The sequence below is a fragment of the Notothenia rossii genome (genome assembly GCF_949606895.1).
Source record: "Notothenia rossii genome assembly, chromosome: 1".
NCBI lineage: Eukaryota > Metazoa > Chordata > Actinopteri > Perciformes > Nototheniidae > Notothenia > Notothenia rossii.
The window spans coordinates 82,052,610-82,071,036 of NC_136912.1; the positions used below are offsets into that span (position 1 = coordinate 82,052,610).

At 42.4% G+C, this 18,427-nt stretch overlaps 1 protein-coding gene across 2 annotated transcripts in view; it reads right to left on the reverse strand.

The window, feature by feature from the left end:
- tsc22d2 (TSC22 domain family 2) overlaps positions 1–18,043 on the reverse strand; it is a 39,795-nt gene extending 21,752 nt beyond the window's left edge. The window contains exon 1 of one of the 2 annotated variants that reach the window (XM_079653520.1): positions 15,816–18,043. In XM_079653520.1, coding sequence (XP_079509646.1) covers positions 15,816–17,359 — 1,544 coding nt within the window. In that variant the 5' untranslated portion in view covers positions 17,360–18,043. The remainder of the gene's footprint in view (positions 1–15,815) is intronic. The other variant, XM_079653521.1, reaches the window with a different exon arrangement.
- Positions 18,044–18,427: the final 384 nt, after the last annotated feature.

Consider the following 18,427-nt stretch of genomic DNA (forward strand, 5'->3'; position numbering starts at 1 on the left):
GTGTGTGTGTGTGTGTGTGTGTGTGTGTGTGTGTGTGTGTGTGTGTGTGTGTGTGTGTGTGTGTGTGTGTGCGTGCATTAGCAAGTGTTCGTGTGTGTATTTTCCCCATAAGGCAAGACCCGCCTAACTCTGTCTCTGATTGGCTTACCCTGAAATGTTACCCCGCGTTAACCAATCATCACTCCCCTGTGGTTACTTTCACTTTTCCATGGTGCTGTGAGAGGACATCGCTGTATTCGCCTGTAAGTTACATCCGCAGGGAGATTCGGTTCAGTTCCATCACAGGATGTAACGCAGTAACGCACCCATTTAAATCACAGTAACTATAACGGCGTTACTTAATGGGAATAGGGAGAAGTAACGCTATTAGTTACCGCAAAAAGTAGTTGCGTTACAGTAACCAACACTGGTCACCGCACATTAACAGGAGGGGCGGGGATTGTCAGATTGACGTAGAGAAGGGTACTTAGGCCCATCAAATGTATTTGTTTGGCCTATGTCATTTAATAAGTACTGCACACAGCCCAGTATTGAATACACAGCTAGGTATGATTTGTTTTACAGCAGGTTGTAAGACCAAATCATAGTAGGCATTCGGTATCACTTCATTTTAAGAGGTTACAAAACAAACATGTTGTCTATAACGGCAACACAGCCAAAGCACAACAACACTGCAGCATCACAACAATAGCAGCTGCAGACTTTCCTCTGTAAACACTTCAGTTCCAGGAGTACGTACCGTGCATTAAAAATCATTTAACAGAGCCTACAGCTCGACACACAATTATGTTATTAAAACTTTTAGATCATATAAAAAAAGTGTTAATAGATGCTTTGTACTGCAGTCATATGTAATGAGCAAAGGAAAGAAACGTGTAGAAGCACTGATAATAAAATAAGTAACAGCAAACAGTGCAAGTATAAACAGAGAAGGAAACATTTGGAAAGTTGTCGTTTTTTCAATTTGTTTCCAGCTTTCCAAATGTGAGGATTAAGTGCTTCTGTTTGTCGAATATAATAGTGATCCAAATATCTTGGATGTTGGTTGGACTACACAATAATTTTGTCACCAACGGCATTGGCAATACCATTTTGGAAATTGTTTTCTTTATTTCCTGGCACAACAATTATTGTGAAAATAATCTGCAGGTGAAAAATAAATAATAACTGTTATTTGCTCGTCACTCATAATCCAGACTCTTGAATATTAAAGCAGTATTTACGCAGAACAGCTGATTCTCTGTGTAAAGTTGCATTCTTTACAGATTTGGCCGAGTTGAGCTGTTGGAACTTGCATTTTTGCTGAAAACAAATATTTGACAGTCAAATTAACTTCTTAGTGTGTTAAAAGTGAAATGCAAATGTATAAACCTTCTCACTGACCCACAGCCCCAAGGAAGATTGAGCAGAATACGTGATGGGAACTCATGTGTACCGCTCAGGCATTTGAGAGGGCACTTATCCGTTACCAATGGGACTGATGTGTTCATGACGGTACTTGACCTTAAGGTGAGTCTCTGCGCACCAGAGTCAGAATTGACTTGGTGTTCCTGTTGTTGAAAGAAGACCAGAGGAGCCTCTATCTCAGGCCACAGCTTGTTAACAATTTGCGTGACTCCAACCAAATCTCAAATATGTGAGGTGGGCGTTTCAGGTCACTTCTGATAAAACCCACGAAATCTTAAAGAGCAACTTGCAGGTTTTTTTTTTTTTTCTACATTTATGCTTAAACTTGCTTGAAAATTACAATTAAAAAAGTGAATGCAGGATTTGATATGTTTTACGAGACATAAGGGCAGGAATTCAGAGGGAAAGGAGCAATTTTGAGCTCTGCTCTTAAAAACTGCTTTTTTTTAAGGTCATACGTCAAATGCGTCATATTACATCACATAGGGGACACATCTCCGCTCTCTGACCGCGGGAATAGTTAGTAGTTGTGTTGAGCGGTTGTGTTTTAGTGAGCTGGTATTTTTCGGTAGTTTTACATTGTATTTCACCATTTGTAATCATGGTGCAGTATTGTGTTTGTGCAGGTTGCACAAATACCAGCCTGTCAGGACATCGAGTCCACTATTTCCCTAACAGGAAAAGAAAGCTAGCTAGCTTTCGGTCCTGGGTTCGTTTTGTGCAGACAAAGAGACGGGACTTCAATGCTGCGTCTGTGACGAAATGTATATTGATATTCTAATGTAAATATGTGTAGCTCATCAACAGTCCTGCCAGTAACGTTACTATATTATCAATGCTACTTTAGTTATAGCCTGATATATGATAGCTAACTTTACAATGTTGTGATGTGACATTAGCTAACATTCTGTAGCTAACGCCGATCACTCACCAAAGATAGCTGCCCCTTCCTTGCTCTCTCTCTCCCCTCCGGTACAGCTCCGAAGGTAGTGTGGAGTTGCATTAGGTAACGTTTATCAGGAAACCGTATTACATCTCTCTCCCCCCCTTTGCTGCTCTCTCTCTCCCCTCCGGTACAGCACCGTAACATAGTGTGGATTTGCATTAGGTAACGCGAGATACGGCTGATACTTGCGCATTCGTTTCTGTTATGGATCAGTATCAACAGTCCTGCAAGTAACGTTACTATATTATCAATGCTAGTTTAGTTATAGCCTGATATATGATAGCTAACTTTACAATGTTGTGATGTGACGTTAGCTAACATTCTGTAGCTAACGCCGGTCACTCACCAAGATAGCTGCCCAGTTATCCACTGGTTCTCCTCACACCACAGCTCAATTTCTCTCCGATGGCTGTTATTTCTTCTAATCCTTGGCTGCTCCTGGTCTCTTGGACGCCTAGCAGGCTCATAATTATAAGGTTGTGGTCCGTCATATGCATTCGAATATACATGTTCAACTTCTTCTGTGTCTTCTGTGTCGAAACTAGCATTGGGATCCATGCTTATTAATACGTTACACCGGCCGCTCTCCCCCTTGTTTCCCCTTTGTTACATCACATGCGGGAGGTCACGCGGGGAAGCTTTTTTGATGCGGAAGTAAAAATGTCTTAAAAAAACGGCGCCAGATGTCACTGTAGTGTATATTTATGTATATGTTTTTGAAAATCTAGTGTATACATCATTTTCCTACACATATATTCACAGGTGTCTTTAACCTGGAAGTTGCTCTTTAAGTTAATATACTATCTTGGTCAATTGACCTGCCTAGATATGTGGAAACTGTTCCCCTTAAAATGTGCGTCACAGCCAAATGTTATCATGCTGTTGATTAAGTTTGCTTGGATGTCAGAACAATGCTGTATAATAAAGTTTGTAATAAAAAAATATGATACTTCTTTATACCTGCCTATTAATCATATTAAAAACACATAAAAAGGTCAGTAAAATGTATGCCAAGCAAGTTCATGGGTCCAAAATAAAGAAACACTTTAAGTGTCATATTTGACTGAAACAATCACAGGTTCCATTTAAATTGAAAATCATAAAAATATATAATATTATTACATTAGCTATTAAAAGTTTAGGCTACCTTTTTAATATCATAGTTGATAACCTGTTTTAATGTATTCAGTATTACAAAAGCACCGTTTACAGAGTTTAGTGCACTTTTCATGTGTAGTTTTATTTTTAAGACGTTTCGCTTTCCTACAGCAGAGCTAAAACACTGCATGGCACGGGTGAGCAGATCCTTAAATGTAGCCATTGTGCAGTGACCTAGTTTGGATTTTTAAAAACCAAAATACTACTTTGTGCCAGACTACCTCACACATTGAGCAATACCCTGCAAATACATGCCACAGAAAAGCTGGATCTCATGTTGGGCCAGTCGCCTGAAGGAAAGTCACACAGATCTGTCAGATCTGAGGGGCCGTTCCCTGGTCTCGTGATGTTTGCTTGACAAGGGATTTAGCAGCCAGAACTTTTGTCAATAGAGAAACTGTGTTCGTGTCGCAACACTTTATCACACAAAGCACCTGTCAAGTCAAACATGCTGAACTATTTGCAATAGTATCCAAGGTTAAGAATATCACATTAATTGGAATAGTGATGACAAATGTTGGCAAAACAGAAAAGACAATAAAAACATTATTCTTTTAAAAAGGTGATATAACAACAGTGATGTAACCATATTGGTTTGATGATGTTCCCTGCTGTGTAACAGGAACTTATAACAACAAGTGTATCCATAAAAATCCCTATGCTCTGACAGGTTAACAATCAAGGCTCAACATTCACAGGCTGAAGAATAGAGTGAATCGCAAGCAGGATTTTGCCAGTAAACCCCGTTCAATCTTTAAGCTGCTGCATGGACCTGAGTGAGCACACACTCCCTCGGTTCACTTGAGGAAAGCCTCTGCTTTCAGTGGAAAGCACACAAATTAAATTGTCTTTCTTCCCCTCCCTTTAAAATGAGTGTTTTTCCTGCAACCACCTCTTTGAAGATGTAGAATGTGCACGAGTTGAGCAGACTTTATCCCTTCACACATGTGACTAGTGTCACACTGTAAACACACTTAAAAAGGTATCACAATACCCTGCTGTTAAAACTGTACAATACTACATTTTATGAGTATTGGTAGTGTATGAAAGACAGTGTTGTATTGAAATGCGTTAACCCATGCCAACGCTTCTTTTTACATCCCAGACTGCCCAGCATTGACAGTCTAAAAATATATTTTTCTATTTTGTGAATGAAAAAAGTCAAGTTTTCTGTCATGTATTATTCAATTACTTTTCCTAAAGGTTTTTGCCGAAGTCTCAGTAATAGTATTAAGATATTATAGTCATGTATTAGCAAGAATAATTTACATATCGTGAAAATACTACTACATGTGTCATATATATTTGCATGTTCATGTCATGCAGACCAAACTTTCCTTGGTCACATCACATAAGTACATGTTTTGTCTGGAGCGATGCAGGGGGAGGATTGAAATGTGACCAGCAGTTGAAGTTCATAATGTTGTGATTAGGAGATGCCGTGGGAGAGAGAGGAAGAGGCTCAATGGCAGAAAGGACCTGACCCTCTGCATGGGGCCTGCAGCCATAGCGAGTCAGGCAGACTCCAGCTGTGCAGCTAACAACCTCTGACAACACATCCCTGTCCACTCTCGTGTGAGAGGCTACAGCCCGAAGGACAGAGCAGAAAGGGCTGTTGGGTTATTTATGAGTCATCTTCAAAAACCTCAGTATTTAAGATCGCAGCTCAAGCATTAGCAATGTAAGAGCAGGCTCCAACACCTCAGCAAAGACAAGCAAACATGTAAAGTCAGGGAAAGACGAGAGAAACTATGTCACACTGGTATGAGCATTCTCGTAAGCAGAGGGTGTTCATTTCTGCTCTGGTTACACATAATTGTTACTATGAGTAAAGATGAGTCAGTATAATTCAGGGTCGAGGGGTTCTCATTCAGATGGTAGCCCGCTGATAGCATCATCCTGGAGCAACAAAGCCCCCCTATACTGTATGCTCAATTTCACTGAGCCAGGCTCAAGTTCATTGACTCCGCCGGTTAAACAAAGTGTAGAATTGGTTTCTGAAGTGTGCCGCTGGCCAAGTGAACTCTGCCATACTGGCCCTGAGGTCTGTTTCTGCCTCAGCTTGTCAGCTGCTGTGTAATGACACTGGACTGTCACTATTCAGTGACTTTGCATGGGGTCGAGCGGGAAGGCCAGCGATTGATTAGACATACTGCTGATTCCGGGTAAATGTAAAAATCTAACTTTATTATCAAGTTTGGGCTATAAGCAATTAGACAACATTAAGTCTTGAACATAGCATCAAATGTATTTAATTAGGTTGGAAGATGTGTTACATGTGATCGCTGTAATGACAACACTATTAGGGCTGAAATGTTCCATCCATCTGTATGGAGTTATTGATTCAAAAAGACATTACCATAGCCTCCTTTAGTCTGTTATACATGGTCCCAGAAGCCATATTTATAGCCATGTTAGGGTTATTGCAACTGTTCAATACAATACTTTGGCTTTGATCCAAGTTCCTTTCAGCTGTTGTACTGATGGTTGCCTGGGTATTCATGTCTCAGCAGATTCTTGTTAAAGTTTACAAACAACTTCTCTTACATACCGTACCCTGGGTGTGTCTTGTTGGCATTACAGTGACTGCCCTAAGGTAAACTTTCCTAGATCTAAAGCGGACTCTAGTACAGGAAGTGTACAGTGCCAAGGTTATTTGGAGGTTTTTGTTTGTTAAAAATGGAGAATGCTTTAAAAAAAACCTGTCATTTTTGACAGAAATTCTGTCTTTGAGCCCAACAAATCCTTTCATTCTTGTATCGCACCTTTTCTGTCCTGTGTTTTCCTGCTTTAACTTAACCACACTACAGTCATACTGAGGAGTTTTTGGCTATCAATGGTTCTGCAGAGCAATGTGTTTACTAGCTGACTCTACTTAGTAGTTGTATGTGGTCTTTCAGCATCCACACAACAGTGGATAAAAGTAATTTCTGCTGACTGAAGAGAGGTATCCTATCAAATATTACATTTTCCAGCAGGCCTAGTGTCTTTGAAGGCCTCTCATACCCATGAAATGGACATCCCAGGGACTTTCACACTGACAAACAAGTTTCCACCTACTTCAATGATAAAATGCACTGACCTTTCAGTTGTAGTGCGTTCCCTGAAATCAAAAGGAACACGTCTTTTTGGATGCCCTAATTTAAGCCAGAGCCGTGCACGGAGGCAGGGTGAGAAGAGAGCAAAGCGGTGTTTGATTAACATTTATGGTATAAATATGAATAAAAATGTGGGATTTTTTTTAAACAAAAATAACCTCACAGGGCTTTAAGGGCAGTGCTAACATGTGATGTTACTTTCACTTGTGTTCCTGTTACACAGTTGTAAGGAAGATAAGAATGTGGTCGAAATGTTTTAACGGGTTAAACTTAGAGTCTGACTCAGATGAGGAATAGAGGCATGACAGTGTGAAAGTTCAGAAAGACAAGTCTTCACACCTCACCCTGATGCTAACTAGGAGGTCAACATGCCTAATGGAGGTTTTCATACGGCTTAAAAAGACTTGCAGTGTTTGAGTAACCAATTCAAAAAAGGCTTCTGATGATCACAATGACAACTTCAGCATGTTTGGACAAAGAAATCAAGTGAGCAGAATCTGATTCACGACAGCATGACACAATAGGTTCAACAAAGAGTTATGAAAATAATTGTCATATCCGAAGTGGCAATAGTTTGACACACACACTTAAAACCACATAATTAAAAGGAAGTCATTTGTTGAAAGATTAGCGATAAAATATATGGGTGGCTTCACCGGGTGAAAAGGAGGACGAGTTCAGGCACTTATAACAAATCAAACCTGAATCACAGCTAATTCTGTTTGGCACCACCGAATAAAATGAGCAAATAAACTGTCACTCTAACCAGCAACAATGACTCACATCCATTTCCTTGCAAGAACGTGCTCGAGACAACCCAGTTGAGTTGAGAAAAAGAAGAGGAAGAAGACAACAGAGGAAGTGCTTGACAGAATATGAAAACTGACATCAAAGCGAAGCCGGAAACGGAGGTTCTTGCAAAACATGCGCTTTACTCAGCTGAAGAAAGAAAAAAAGCACCCTGACAGATTTGCATTTCCTGCATCACTGTTTGATTCAACTTGTAGAACAGATATGACCTTAGTTGGCCTTCAGGGCAGGAAGCCTGTATGATAGACCAGGCAAATAAATCACTTCTGGATTTTGAGGGGGTTGAGGTAAAAATCTAGAAAACAAACAATCGAATAATTAAACTAATAATGGCAAGATAAATCATTGCAGCTTTAATTTATGCAATCTCACTTCGTAATAAATCGACCATTTGCTTTTCCTTCTTGTTAATACTTTTCGATATCCAACTCAAGGGATCCTTGAGAAGAAAAAAAATGTTACTCCTTTGATTTATATCCCTCAGATATTGACAATGAACTTTGACTCAAATCTAGCTCCAGTCTGGCCTTAGTATCAGAAGATACTCCCCATCAGTTCTGTGGAAAGAAATGGAGAAGTGTGGTATCGAAACATTCAAACCAGTCACACGTGGATTCAAGGACCATGTTCTATCCCTACTTTACTACCCTTAGAAAACCCTTTCTGAAGAAGGTTGAGATGGACTGAAAAAAAAACAAAGCAGGCAGTGAAGGGTAAATTAAAAACACTGAAGGAAAAAAACTCCCAGACCCTGGAGACGCCGAGAAGAAGCCAAACATGAACACCACCTAAAATCTCTTATTCAGTCTTTCTTCAAACTTGGAGCCTCTCTTCTACTCTCTCTGCCAATCCCACACTGTCATACCAGGACACACACAAACAAACACACACACACACACAAACACAGAACAAATGAACAGTCACTAGCACCAGTGAACCAGATCAGTAGACGACACCCATTGAAAGCGAGCTAGAGCCCAGAGAGGATGGATGACTCAAATGCAGCTGCCTGCCATGCTTTCCACACATCCTCATTACTCAGTATTCAGTCATCTCGGGGCTCGGGGAGGGGGGGGGGTGTATGTGCATGCACTGACACCCTGTTGTTAAACCCTTTCTTCCCACTTAAATGAATGGCTGAGACACACAGTGAAACATTTTCTCCAGCAACTGGTTAGCCTATTTAGAGCTGAAGACATCTTTGGCTCAGATCTGTGGTCAGCTCTTTAAAAGCCTCCAAAAAAGGGATTGTCCCAGAACTGCTGAATCACCTTACCACTTCTATTTAACCCAACTCATTTGCATTTTTTTTCTTCTTCCCATTCCCGTTTGTGCTTTATTTGCTCCTAAACATATACTATGTCTCACATTGAGATATATTATTGCTTACAATTAGCAAGACAAGCGGACATGGGGCCAGTTCTGCCCAGTGGTAGTTTTTCTCTCTTTCACTTCCTCAACTTCGTATCAAAATATCTGACTTTACCGTAAACCAACCCGGGTAAGAGACAAAATCGGAAATAAGCAAGGCTTGTTACTTAAATGACCTATTTGGAAAGTTCAAACAAGTGTTAGAGTACTTAAAGATATCACCCTTTACGGTGTGTCCCATGCTGTAGTTTTAAGTCTGCAGCAGAAGCAGCACACACATATGTCAATGTCACCAGAAACAGCCAGAGGCTACAGGTGTTTAGCTCAAGGCTTGCATGCTGTTATTTCAAAATGGCCCTTATACAAAAAAAATTAAACGTATGTGCTTCTGAATATCAAACGAATCAATGAAGCTTCAGGATAAAGTCTTTTCAGTGTGGAAACAAATACTTGGACACAATCTCCAACCTGCATCATGTTCTCCTGCCGAATGTTCAGCACTGCACAACTCCTATATGCCATTGCCGAGAGAAACCAAAAACATAGAGAAATCGATGCAAAACCGCCACATTCAAGCCTGTGGGAATTTTGAGAAATTGCAGCCTGGCCAAAAGTCAGGCCTTATCTGGTTTGGGCTGAGAATCCAAGCAATAGTTCTTGATTATATTAACAAGGACTATCTGGTGTTGAATTTGGGTAAAGAAAGGCCATTTATTTAAAACACATGGTGGACTGATGAATCTCAAACCCCTCAGAGATGGTGCACTGAGATGCTGTGGATCAGGGTATTTTATTTTGGACACACCAAATCGACAAACACAGTACACTGCTGTAGATGTTCAACAGGTAACTGCAGCCTCTTAAAACTAATTCCTTTCTTTACACTCACTCTACAACATTATGAGCAAGCCACAAATGATTGACTATGCTTACTCTGAAGATAGTGACTTTGTATATTTGTGTTTTATGGTTTGGCCGAATGTTTTAGTACAGCCAGTGTCAGCCCAAGTGGCGATTGCCGATATACTCAATATTCAAGCTGCTATTATCTAGGGCTGCAACAAACGACTAATTTGATAATCGATTAATCTATCGATTAATGAAGCGATTAATCGACTATTCGGACTATTATGCCTTGCACAATTTCTCAAAAGCTCTGATTTAGCCATCAACTTTTAGATTTAGCTTGAGGTTGTTTAGGCATGTGGAAACTAACAATGAAGACGATAAGACATAAGACAAAGAGATGAATACTTGATTCAAAAATACATATATTATTAAATCAACTACATTTTTAGACAAATTGCTCGTGTTACCACCCTTACATGCTAAATACTATTGGCAACGAGCATTGTCCACCTCAAGACGGGTAACATTTAACCACACCTTGGAGCGCTTCTCTCCGCCATCCCCGCCGTGTGTTGCTGCATGTAGCAGCCGCGTGTGTGTAAACTGCCCCGCCGTCTGCTCAGCCCAGGGCATCCCACAATCACAGCCATTCAGGGATCCTGGAATGTGTCCCCTGGAAGTTCAGGCAGGTCAGCTATCTGTGGAAAATAAGCTGCTCCCTTGTTTCCAGGCACTGCAGCAAACAAACTACAACACACACATTCACGCACACACACACCTGACTCTCCATCCCACCCTGTCCTCACTCCCTCCCCCTTTGTGTTAAACTGTCAAACTGCCAAGAGGGGAAATGTTCAGAGCCGCTACAATACAAGTACTAATGCATATTCAGACAAACAATGAAGACAACTCAATTAAATTGACATATGAAAGAAGAAATCTAATTTTCTTACGATTCTGTGGATGTAGTTTAAACACATTTTGTAGACAAGCAATACAAGTGTTTTTTGTTTAAAAATGTTACATTGAAATGAAAGCCCTTTGTGATTATTATTTGGTTTACAATGTATGTCATGGGAGTTCATTTAAATGAACAATGACTAACAATAGCCATCTCCGTTGTTAACGTTCATAATGATCATTTTGGGGGAGTGGTTTTGAAAAGAGGCCTGAAGGGACAGAACGTCAGCTTTGCAAACTTAAGAGAATTAGATAGATTAATAAATAAAATTAGATAATAGATTTAGTGACTTTTGGAGCTAGTGCTAATAGCTAAATCCATTGGGAAAGAGCTGGCAACATTTAGCTTTTTTTTAATATAATAACTTGTGTTTTAACTTTAGTCAATAAAAACACTTGAAAATGTGATTTCAAGCAGGCAAAACAAGTGCTTTCAGAGTTTTTAAAGTCATCTGCTGAAGTGGGTATTACAACTCTGCTCATCTCACCAACATTCAACACTTATGCTTGTCCAGCTTCGCAAAAGAGAAACTTCAAGTGTTTCTTCCCACGATGACTCAACCAATTGAACCATTGTTAATCCAAAGTGCAGGCGCCTCTGCAGTTGGAGATGGATGGCTCACAATTCGACCAATATAGACTCACAGCTGACCTTTCAGAAAGCTTCAAATCATATTGCAATGTGTGACATTCAATGTGTGTGAGGAGAAATTTATCTTGTAGGTGTTTGAGTTTCCACAATTGCAGTGTGACATCATATGTCGGCTATCAGGCAAGTTGAGCAGGTTTGTAAACATAGCAGCTAGTTTACTTTCCTTTTGTTGGCCCAAGTTCATGGTTTTGTTTGCTGATATAAACGGCAGTCTTTAATTCCGGCGGAAACAAACTCAAGTTTATAAAAGCCCACTTGGGACTAGATGGTTAAAAGGTTTGAATCCCTATGATGACAAGGAACAATAACCTTGCATTTCATACTCGTCAGAAGCTCACAGAGGACTGTGGCTAAACTGGGTTTCAAGTGTGAATGTGAGCACAGAGATGAGGCAGGGTCATTTTCAAAAAGCCTTGAGGTGCAAACGTACTATAATCATTCAAACCACCTTCTCATCATCCAAGACATGCCCTTGCTACAACAATACTATCGTGCCTCAAGAAAAACAGCAACCAACAGTGTCAGGCTGTTTGTGTGGGAGAGGGAGAGGAAGGGAGGGTGTGCCTGCGTCTAGCCCTTTCAGATAGAAGAGTAAAAGTCTCATAAAAGCAAGACAGTATTTTAAAATGTGGAGGCATGGTGGCTGAAGGGAGGTTCTTATCACCGTACAAATCAATCCTCGAAAATTAACATTAATCAATGATGTATTTCATATTTTCACTTTGAAAAATCCATTTGGATTACAGCTTGTTTTGCTCCTTTGAATACAATTTTATGATAAAAAGCACATTTTTATGCCGGAATTCACTTCAGACTGCATTCCTCCCCACTGTACAATTTAAATACAAGTGTTCTTTAGCCCAAGAAAAGCAAACATGATGAATTAATAATTACTCTTAATTAAGATAACACAAGGGAAGGGGAAGTTTGTCCGTCCTGTGAGGAATAATTGAGTTAACGGCCAAATGCTCCCATTGAGGGAAACTCATTTTTCCCAGAGGCAGTTTCATCACTTTATTGGCAGAGATGCAGCGGAGCAGAGATGCTAACCATTACAAGCTGAGGGGAAATCATTGTAATCTCACCACTCCACACCCACAATGCTTTGTTCCACTTTTGTGATGGACTCTAACTCAGAACAGAACCAAACAATGAAACAGATTATTTGACTCGTATACAGAACAATGCACCTCTGTCGAGAAGAGTTACAAAATCTGTGTCCCTTTATATTTGTGTGTGTTCCATGCAATATGTCAAGGTGTTTTAATTTGGTGCTAGATGAGATTTACAAGAAAGGCATGTAATTAAAACTGATAAATTCAAATTAGGATACATTTAAACGTGTTAAAAAGTGTGGGCTTATCCAGTCTTAATATAAACCGTTTTTCATAGTGTCCATAACGTTAATGTCCAACAAGCTAATATAGGACCAAGCCTGCTGATGCATTGTACAAACGTTTGGTGCACTTTGATCAACAAGGAAGTGTGTTGCAAATTGTACTACACTTTGAGGAAAACCATTTTTAGTAAATTAAAATAAGCTCTGGAACATTTATGCTGACTTACTGACTAGACCAAGGATGTTCAATTAGATTTAAAAAAGGCGTAAAATAAACACTTTAATTATAGCTGCTCTAGTTTTGGACCCTATTTAACAAAGTATTGTAAGACCAGTCTGCAGTTTTAAGTATCTATGATTTCCAATCTGACAGGAAAATGAAGAAGTGTGCATTGAAGAAAAAGGCGTAGCTTAAATGCTTAACTGGTCAGCAACGAGTCAACACTTCATTAGGCTGATGTGTCAACATGGACATGGACGGCCTAACAAGAGCCACTTTCACACCAAGTACTTTGCCGTACTTAGTGCCAGCACTTAGTACCCCTATGGAACTAATACCTCATTCACACCAACGGTGTTTCAGGGCCGGTTCGGAGCTGGAGCTTGAAAAGCACCGGGTTTTCCTCTTCACACCGCAGCGGAGCAGCCTCTTAGCTCCAGAATCCGGTTCATTTCGAGCACCAAAAAATGTTCCGGCCAGAGCAAAAGCACCAAATACGTCACGCTTACGTCGAGGCGGGAGCGGGGGCAGTGGCGGGATCAACTCCTGCACAACAACAAAAAGCCGGCGTTTTATCCAGTTTGTACACAACGATGGAGAAACTTAACAAGCAGCCGCTGTCCACTGAAGAGACCAGCTACCTACTGGGAATCTGGTCTTCTGAAGAGGCACAGAGGAAGCTGGAGCACAATCGGCCATTGTTGTTGTTGTCGGTGTCAGCTGTGAGGGGTTTCCACGCGGTTTGGCTTTATGAAGCAGGCACGCAAACGGTTAGGTCATGACGCAAACGATGACGCAATGACGCAGCACCAGTCGGACTCTGGGCAGTGTGAAAAGAGCCGGAGCTAAACCGAAGAACCGGTTCTGAACCTGAAAAGCTCTAGCATGGAGCCTGAACCGGAGTTGCGTTAGTGTGAATGAGGTATAAGAGCCGATCGCGTTCACACCGGAAAAAGTTCCCTGAGGGAAGATTACGCAAATGAAGCCGCTGAAGTCACTTCTTCTTTGGGTTTACTGGCAGGCCGCAAACAACTTCACGGCATATACTGCCGCCGGAAGTCCCCGGCCGGAAGTCCCCAGAGTTGGGGACTGGCTTTCCGATTAAATCGCCAGAACGCCGACACCTCCTTATCATTCCAATGTTTTTTTTGTGTTGCCATAAGTTATTCTCTCTCCGTTGGTGCGCGGGACTAATGCTAATCATTCTAATGCCAGCAAATACAATGGCGGCTTCAAAAAAACGTTTCAGAGCTTTACGGGCCGTGATTTGCAATTCGCCCAGCCAATAGAAATGGCTACTTTTTTTCTCCCCAGGATAGTCCCATCTCTCTAGCAGGCACTAAAAATTGGGGTAAAAGTTCTCTGAACTAAGTTCTCTTTTTTGTGTGAACGCAAAATTCCAGGCACTAACGGAACTAAACAGGAAAAGTACGGGTAAAAGTACAGGTAAAAGTACTCCGGTGTGAAAGCGCCTAAGGACTCAGAGCAGCACGCACACAGCGTCCTGCTGATTCAGCCTGGCTCCGTCAGGTGGCTTACATGCCTACTATCATTGCAACAGGTGTGCGTCTGTCCTCTCCACCTCCTGACACGTCCTGTCCTGTCCTGCTGCCAGCGTCACCATAGCTACGCAGACAGCCACTGGTGTCATCCCTCTTGCACACACACACACACACACACACACACACACACACTGGCACACAGAGATTACTAGGAAACGGGCACTGGCTGTTCCTCATTAAATCAGGGACGATACACAATGTTTCTGCCCTCTGCACAGCGTCATCACATGTTTGATACTGACTCTCTCTCAGTAAACAATGATTCGCATCTGGAAAATCTGAAATAAGTGATCAAATAAATCTGGCCTCAACCTCCAAATGCACACAAACACCTCTTTCTGAGGCTTTAAATATTCATAATAAGAACTGAAAAGAGAAGAGAGCCAAATTGATAAAGTCTGAGGGAGATACTGTGAAATACTGTGTGTGTGTGTGTGTGTGTGTGTGTGTGTGTGTGTGTGTGTGTGTGTGTGTGTGTGTGTGTGTGTGTGTGTGTGTGTGTGTGTGTGTGTGTGTGTGTGTGTGTGTGTGTGTGTGTGTGTGTGTGTGTGTGTGTGTGTGTGTGTGTGTGTGTGTGTGTGTGTGTGTGTGTGTGAAAATCCCATTTAGGTCATTCTTGGCTCAAACAATGCTTATCCTACTCTTGCTGCAATGGCCAAGAGTGGCAACACTTCAGCTCAAGCTGTGTGAAGACCATCGGACAGACCCCAAAAATAGCTGCAGTGTGTACATTAGGAGAGCAATGAAGGCAAAGTAAGACTTTTTATTTACAAAGTATTAAGTTGTGAGGCTGGGATAATAGCCCAGGGTAAGTGTGCCAACTGTCTCTCCTAGACAGACAGGAGAATAAAAACAACCGCCTACGTTTGGAGAGTTATTCCCTTCTCAGCTACAAAACACAGCTACTGCCTGTGTTGTAACTTATCCAGATGCTTGTAACGCCCCCATAAACCCAAAGAGCCTATATGATTGAATAGAGGCTAGAGGGAGGGGGCTATGGGTGTGTAAAGAGGCAAGTTACCATCCAATGTTTTGTTTCTTATATTCCTCTTGTCTCTGCCAGTTTTAATTTGCTCACTCACTACCTGTCTAACCCCCACATTCTCTCTTTACAACTTTAGACTTAGCAACAAACTTATAAGAACTTTTTTGTTCCTTAAATACAACCAAACTGTTATAGTGTGCCTATGAAGGGAGAAGCTTCCTCCACAGTGTGGAGCACAACCATACTGCATTAGAATGCAAAAAAAATATTCAATATGAGGGAAAACTTCTAGAAACATTTAGTACCTCAAACAATTTATCAGTGCTATTCCAGGTTAAGAGACTCGTAGAAAAACGGATGTCAACGCTATAATATTGCATTGTCCACAGCCGAACAAAAAGGTTAAAGGAAGTGGACTTATTTCACAAAGCCTATTTTTAAATGTTAAGCCTTCTTACCTGTCCTCATCCACATCCATGGTTATGTGGATGCCAAACAGACTGTTGACAGCAGGATTGGGAAGGTTGAAGCCATCGGTGAGGAAAGGTATTACACCATCTTTCCCTGGCATCACAATGGCGCTGCGCTGAGGGAGTCCATCAGACTTCTGCCTGCTATCTTCTACATGGTTGCTGAAGATGGAGGGAAGGCCTGTTGTTGCTCCTCTGTGGACTCCTTGGGGCTTTACAAGCCCTCCTGTGCTGGGCCCCTGACTTGGAGCTCCCGGAGGGTTGTTGTTGTGGTTTGCATTGGGCACTGTGGAAGGTGCGTTCTGGACACTGTTGTAGGAGGAGGTGAGGACAGAAGGTGCAGGGGCAATGCCTAACCCTCCTGAAGGCTGAGTCTGGCTGACATACTGTTGTTGGCCACTTCCTGTATTGCCTGCTTGCATCAGAAGCCCCTGGGCTGAGGCTGCCTCTCCGCCTGGCACTTGGGCCCCAGGACAAGCAGGGGGGATTAGAGGCGATGATACCTGGCTGGTTAGAGGCCCCATAGAGAGGGCAGATATGGGAAGGTTTTGAGTGCTTGAGACAAAGTGCTGCTGACGATAGTCCTGCTGGCCAGATGAGTGGCCAGGAGGAGGAGTAGAATAGGCAAACGGTTGGGCCTGCAGGGCAGGAGGCATAATAGGACCACCATGGTGCACACCATTGAGGCTGTTAGAGAGGAAGGTCTGGGCCTGTTGGGATGTTGGAGGTGGATACCCTGTGGGGTGAAAGGCACTTGCTCCGTTCCCTATCTGAGGAGAAAAGCTGTAGCCTTGCTGCAGAGGCTCTGAATGGTTGGAGTGAGCGGGATGGGCAACAGAGTAGCCACTGTCAGAGGTGTTCTCCAAAGCCTGTGCAGAAAAAGTACAGCTAATAACCACAGAGTTACAGGTGGCCCCTAGCCCACTGTCCCTGTCCGTACTGTGATCAAGGGTCACAGCTGGCTTTATGCTATCCACAGTCCGATTTGAATCTGAATCTCTCTCATAGAACTCAGTGCATGTCCACCTGCCCCGTCTGAAGGGCTCACCAGTGCCATGGTCAAGTTTAATGACCCTGAAACGGGAACTGCAGCTGGTTGTGTTCCCAGGAGCTGTGTGAGCCACACTGGCAGCAGGGACTGTACTGGTGACTGGCGGATGGGTGGCTGGGCTCGGAACAAAAGGCTGAGTTGTAGCTGCCACAGGCACATTTCCTGCTACATTATGTGGGGGGACACGACCAGTGCCTATACTTTTATAACAGAGTCCCCCGTTGACAGGACCCGTGGTGGGCGTCTGGCCGTCCGGAGGCTCCCCTAACGTAACGCTGTTTAAGGTTTCCTCTGAAGAGCTCCTCTCACACACCCCAAGGTCTGCCCGACAAACGTCAAATATTTCCGACGACACGTCCTCTGTGCGGGACTCGTCGTCCAGGCTCTCAGTATCGTCCGTGATGCTGCTGGCCGCCACCTGAGCCTGCGTTACACTCGTGATCTGAAAACAACTTTTCTTCTTCGCCGGCATTTTCGACATGTTGACTATTTGTCTCGGGTCTGTCAGCTCCCGGTTAAATAAAGTGCTGGACTAATGTCTTGCGAAGTAACTCACAGTTGAGGGATGTGACACAGACACGTACCGTCACAGGACATTTCCATAACGTTTCTCTTCCTCTCCCTTGTCGGAGAAAAGTGTCACAACCGGGGACAGACCCTGCGAAACTCCCCAAATCTTCCGCGGCGACTGCTGCTCCTACCCCGGCCTCTCTGACACCTCGTTGGCCTCCCCTGTGTCCCGGCAGCGAAGTTGAAAGCAGGCCTTTGTTGAAGTTCTTGTTCAGCAGCTGCCACCGGTACTTTAGTCTGAGGCGGGCCCGGTGTTCTCTCTCAGCTATAAGTGTAGACTAGCAGAGTTAGCTGACGTTAGCTAGTTTCCCCTACTCCGGTACCAGCATGTGCGACATCATGATGTAAACAAATCCATTGTCTGTCCAAAAAGAACATAAACTCCAGCAGGAGACAGAGAAAACGTCTCAAAGTCGGTGAAGTGTCGCCTCTCTCTGTGTGGACAGCTCACTTTTGGCAGCTGCTAGTGGCAGCTAGCTGACAGATAACCACTTTACCACAGCCAGTGGAGAACTAAGCTAATTGGTAGCTAACTGCTGCCTGCCGCTCTTCTAACCCAACCACTCGACAAGATGGCAAGAGCGCAATGCATTCTGGGTATTGAGGTCAAACTAGTTTTCAATTTTCTTAAAAACATGTATTTACAAATCAACTACGGCTCAAACTGTTATCGTATATACATGTTGTGAAGTTGTCGAGACTGAGAACAATTTTTAAAAATAAAAAGTAGTTTTACGTGGCTTAAAAACTATTCGTCACATTCGTCACTTCCGGTTCACGTCCCACCCACCGGTAGAAGCAAAAAAGAGATCGCAAGAAGTTAACAGATGTTTTTATTTATTTATATCAAATCTTGTTATAAATTTGGCAAAATGTGAAGAATTTGATAGGTATTAGGAAAAAAACTATTAAGATGTTTCTCTTCTCCGAATAAGTAAATGGTATCGTCAATAACGTGATAATTATTGGTTAAGAATAG